Source organism: Theropithecus gelada, chromosome 19 (assembly GCF_003255815.1).
Source record: "Theropithecus gelada isolate Dixy chromosome 19, Tgel_1.0, whole genome shotgun sequence".
In the NCBI taxonomy this organism is placed as follows: domain Eukaryota; kingdom Metazoa; phylum Chordata; class Mammalia; order Primates; family Cercopithecidae; genus Theropithecus; species Theropithecus gelada.
In genome coordinates, this window is record NC_037687.1 from 6,505,703 (window position 1) to 6,510,730 (window position 5,028).

At 59.6% G+C, this 5,028-nt stretch overlaps 1 protein-coding gene across 1 annotated transcript in view; it reads left to right on the forward strand.

Annotated features, from left to right (window-relative positions):
• The first annotated feature begins 1,558 nt into the window (after positions 1–1,558).
• Positions 1,559–5,028, forward strand: part of TNFSF9 (TNF superfamily member 9) — a 5,062-nt gene continuing 1,592 nt past the window's right edge. The window contains exons 1-2 of the mRNA XM_025368377.1: positions 1,559–1,859; positions 3,296–3,326. Of these exons, the coding sequence (XP_025224162.1) occupies positions 1,602–1,859; positions 3,296–3,326 (289 nt within the window). The 5' untranslated portion in view covers positions 1,559–1,601. The remainder of the gene's footprint in view (positions 1,860–3,295; positions 3,327–5,028) is intronic.

The window sequence follows — 5,028 nt, forward strand, 5'->3', positions numbered from 1 at the left end:
CACTCACAGCGCTGAGAGGCCAAGAGGGGAGCAACGCTTGAGTCCGGGAGTTTGAGACCAGCTGAGCAACATAGCAAGACCCTGCCTCTATAAAAAAGTAAAAAATTTAAAACAATTGGTAGGCATGGTGGTATGTGCCTGTAGTTCCAGCTATTCAGGAGGCTAAGACAGGAGGATGGCTTGAACCCAGGATTGGAGGCTGCAGTGAGCTATGATGGTGCCACTGTACTCCAGCCTGGGCAACAGAGCTGGTATCTGAAAACAAAACAAGTCCCTTTATTTCATGGGCTGTTGACTCCTGCTAGCAGAGGGATAAAAGGTGTGGTCTACCCTCCCATCTCCCGTGGGGCTGGGAGACGGGAAGGGAGTTGGCTAGTGTGGACCCACACTGGTCTGGGCAGACCAGGACTTCAACACCAGCCAAGGGCTTTCCCCGGGTCACCTCCCTCTCCATCTACGAGTACTTCCTCTTTTGGGGCTAAGTTTTCACTGCTTTTTGGCCCATCCTCCCAGCCCCGGATTGGCCGCCTCCAGCAGGCCAGAGCAGATGGGAAATGTGAGTTTCCTCCAACTCGCTCCACACTGTCTCTTTCTCGCAAGGGGAATTTCTCCACCTGGACTCTCCGAGCTTCTGCTTATAGGGTCCCGAGGGGCTCCTGCCGGGAAGCATCCAGTGGGTGGGTGGGGGCAGGCCAGGGAAGGCCCAGGGATCCTGGGGAAGGTGGGCAGGAGGGCTGAGCATGACACTCAGGGTTCCATTGGGGGGGTTGGGGCTTGGGGGCAGGTGCTCCAGGAGTGGGGGTGGTTGAGGCCTGGCTGAAGCCCGACCCTTCTTAGGAAGTGCTGGATGTGGGGGAACCTGGGGGAGTCCTAGTGATGGGAGGCTAGGGGGTGCTGAGAGGAGGGGAAGGAGACAGAGACTAACAAGGAAAAGGAGAGAGACAGGGAGAGATAGAGAGTCAGAGACAGAGGGAATCAGAGACAGAGAGAAACAGGCAGAGAGACAGAAAGAGTGAGAGCCAGAGACATACAGAGACAGGGAGAGACACAGAGACGCATAAAGAGAGGGAGCCAGAGACAGGGAGAGGCAGAGACAGAGAGAGATACAGAGAGAGATAACAGAGCCAGAGGCAGAGAGACAGAGACAGAGATAACAGAGCCAGAGATAGGGAGAGTCAGAGACAGAGAGACAGAGATAGATAAAAGAGCCAGAGACAGGGGGAGAGAGAGAGAAAGACGTTAACGGGGAGACACACAGAGCAAAGGAGACTGAATCAGCAAGAGACCCACAGAGATACCGGGAAAGAGCGGCAGAGAGGGAGAACCAGGGCAGTGGAGACACAGCAGGCAGAAAAGAACCTGGGGCCGAGCTTGGAAGGCCGGAAACGCAAAGGAGAGCCAAAGGCGGAGACAGATCCGAGTGGAGAAAATTCCGCAGAGTCACGGGGGCAAGGGGAAAGGCTCTGGGCTGGGAAGGGGCGTGGCCGCGGGCGGAGGGGCGTGGCCGTCGGCCGCGGGCGGAGGGGCGTGGCAGCGGTACCCTTTTTGAAGTCTATAAAAGGCTGCGCGCTGTGTCTGCCGGCAGTCTCCGGTCGCCGGTCATGGAATGCGCCTCTGACGCTGCCCTGGACCCCGAGGCCCCGTGGCCTCCCGCGCCCCGCGCCCGCGCCTGCCGCCTGCTGCCCTGGGCTCTGGTGGCCGTGCTGCTGCTGCTCGTTGCCGCCTGCACCGTCTTCCTCGCCCGCCCCTGGGCCGTGTCCGGGGCTCACGCCTCGCCTGGCTCCGCGGCTAGCCCGAGACTCCGCGAGGGTCCCGAGCTTTCGCCCGACAATCCCGCCGGCCTCTTGGACCTGCGGCAGGTGAGACGTGCCCCGACCCTCGGTAGCTGGTCTCGCGGGAGACCCCTACCGTCCCTGTGGGACTCCCTTCTCCCTCCCGCACCCCCAGGGACACCTGTTCTACACTCCCGGCCTAGGAGAGGAGACTCACGGGGGCTCCCATTCTCCATCTAGCACCGAGGCGGGGCGAGGGGGCACACCTTTCATCGCTCACCCCTACGAGACCTCATCAGTACCCCAGGCCGGGGGCGGGGAGGAGACTGCCCAACAGTTCTTTTTGGACCCCCCAAGGGTCTCCTTCTTCTTCTAGCCCGGGGGGCGCCCCTTTTATCCTGCGCCCGCTAGGAGACCCTATCTGTATCCCGGACGGGGGAGAGGGGACCCCGACAAGTTCTTTTTGGACCTCTAAGGGCTCTCCTTCTCCGTCTTGCACGGGAGAGCACCCCTTTCATTCCACATCCCCACGAGACCCCATCAGCACCCCAGGCCAAGAGGAGGAGACCCCCACCGTCCTCAACCCCCCAAGGACACGTCTTCTGCAGCCCGGGTCGGAGAAAGGCTGGCTTCTCTCCTCCATGTGGCACTGGGTGGGGGCACCCCTCTTCATTCCGCATTCCCAAGGCACCCCATCTGCACCCTGGAAGGGAGACCCTCCGCGGTTCTCCAACCCTCGATAGCCTCCTTTCTCTATGTAGGACTTAGGACATAGAGGGCACCTCTTTTTACCCGGCAACCTCACAAGATCCGCATCCCTGCGGGGGAAACTTTTCCATCCGCGATCCGAGGGGGGCACTTCCTCTTTATCTGGGACCACCAGGGAGACCCCCAGTTCCTTTGCTAACTCCCAAAAAGCCTTATCCCCAACCGTTGAGGTATCCCCCTCTCCCTTGCAAGACCCCCAGGGGAATCCCGCAGGGGGGTGGAAAGAAAAGGGATCTCTTTTCCCTCCTGAATTCTCGGAGGTCTGTCCTTGGGGCAGGTTGAGCCACCAGTTTCTTGTGTGTGTGTTCATGTGTTTGTGTGTGTGTTTGTGTGTGTTCGTGTGTGTGTTCCTGTGTGTGTGGTGTGTTTGTGTGTGTTCGTGTGTTTGTGTGTGTTTGTGTGTTTGTGTGTGTGTTTATGGTGTGTTTGTGTGTGTTCGTGTGTTTGTGTGTGTTTGTGTGTTTGTGTGTTTATGGTGTGTTTGTGTGTGTTTGTGTTTGTGTGTGTTCGTGTGTGTGTTTGTGGTGTGTTTGTGTGTGTTCGTGTGTGTTTGTGTGTGTATTCGTGTGTGTTTGTGTGTGTTTGTGTGTGTATTCGTGTGTGTGTTCTCAGTGTTCTTTAGTTGGAAGGGAAGGGAAGCGTAGGCTTCAGGTCTGCACAGACCCTGGGGACCCTGACAGCTGAAGTGAGTGGAGACAGAACCTCCATTTTCTCGGGGAACCCCCATCCACCTTCCTTCTTTCCACTTTTAACAGGGCATGTTTGCGCAGCTGGTGGCCCAAAATGGTGAGTGTCCTGCGCCACTTCCGGTCCCTGGCCCCTCCTGGGGATACTAAGAAGGGGGAACACCTGGAGAGTGGGGCTCTGCCGCCCACCCTCTCTGACCCTTGACTGCTGCCTTCTCTGAAAGCTGCCACTTCACCTCTTTGAACGCCACCGATCCCTCTTTCGTCCCTCTTTCTGACTTGCCCTGACTCTCTGGATACCATGGCCTCCCCATCAGACCCCCATCTGGACCCACCTGGGACCCCTGCCCTCTCAGAGTTGGGGCTTGACATCCCCAACCCCCAGCCTGGTTTTGTGTCTCTGGCCTCCTTCTTTTCCAAACCTTCCTCCCTGTTGCTTTTCTTCCCTCTTTCCTGCCCCTTCCCCACTCCCCCAGCCTCTCTTCCCCACCTCTTCTCCTCCCCCAGAGCCTCCTCCCTACTCCCATTCTCTCCCCCATCCCCAGGCCCTCCTCCTCTCCCCTTCCCCTCCCCTAGACCCTCCTCCCTGTCTTTTACCCTACCCCTTCCCCAAACCTTCCTCCTCAACCCCATCCTCTCCCCGTTTCCAAGACCCTCCTCCCCACACCTTCGCTCTCCCTCCGGAGCCTCCCTTCCCGTTGGAGACCTCTTCCCCCTTCCCCTCCCATTCTAGAGACCCCCTTCTCCCTTCCCCTCCCATTCTAGAGACCCCCTTCTCCCTTCCCCTCTCCCTCCAGAGACCCCTTGCCCCTTCTCCTCCCCTCCAGAGACCCCTTCCCCCTTCCCTCCCTCTCCAGAGACCCCTTCCCCCTTCTCCCTCTCCAGAGACCCCACCCCCTTCCTTTCCCCCTGCAGAGACCCCTTCCCTCCCCCTCCAGAGACCCCTTCCCCCATCCCTCCCCCTCCAGAGATCTCTTCCTCCTTCCCTCCAGAGACCTCATCCCCTTTCCCTCCCTACTCCAGAGATCCCCTTCCCCTCTTTCCCTCCCCCTGCCCAATACTCCTCCCTACCCCTTCCCCTCCCAGTCGAGAGACCCCCTCCCTGCCATCTTCTCTCCTTGGTGTTTCCTTCTCCCTAACCCCTCCTCCGCCCCTTCCTCCTCCCTTTTCCTTTCTTTGAAGTCCTCTCTTACTAGGTCCTCTGTGCACCCCTCTCAAAGTTCCCTTGATTCCCTGATGGATCCTTCCTCTAGAACTTCCCCCTTTCCTAACGACCTTCCCTCTCCCTCCCAGCTCCCTCCCACCCTCCCTCTCCACCCCTCCTCTCCCCTTTCCTGCCTTCTCTCCCTTCTCCCCCATCTCCATTCTGTCTGGGATCTGCTGCTCCCTCCAACCCCCTCACTGCCCTCTCCAGGAGTCCCCTTACCCCTCCCCAGGCCTCTTCCAGCCAGACTCGCCCGGCCTTTTGCTTTTCACCCCCTCCTCCTCTTCCTGAAAGTCTCCCCCCCTCCCGCAGCAGCCGCATCGCTCCTTCCCCACCCAGCCTCTTAGAGTTCTGCCCTGTCCTGACTCTTGGCCTTCCCCCTGGATTCCCTTCCTCTATTCTATCCCCTTCTTTCCCTTCCCCAGCCCTACCCCCGCTCAAAGTCCAGTCCCCTACGACCTCAGTCTCCTTCAATCAGCCGCCCCCCACCCTCAGCTCCTCCCCCCACGCTCCCCTGCCCCACTCCCCGCCCCACCATTCCCCGTTTCCCTCCCCCGTCCCCCTCCCACCCCGCCTCCCCTCGACCCCCCCCCCCCCC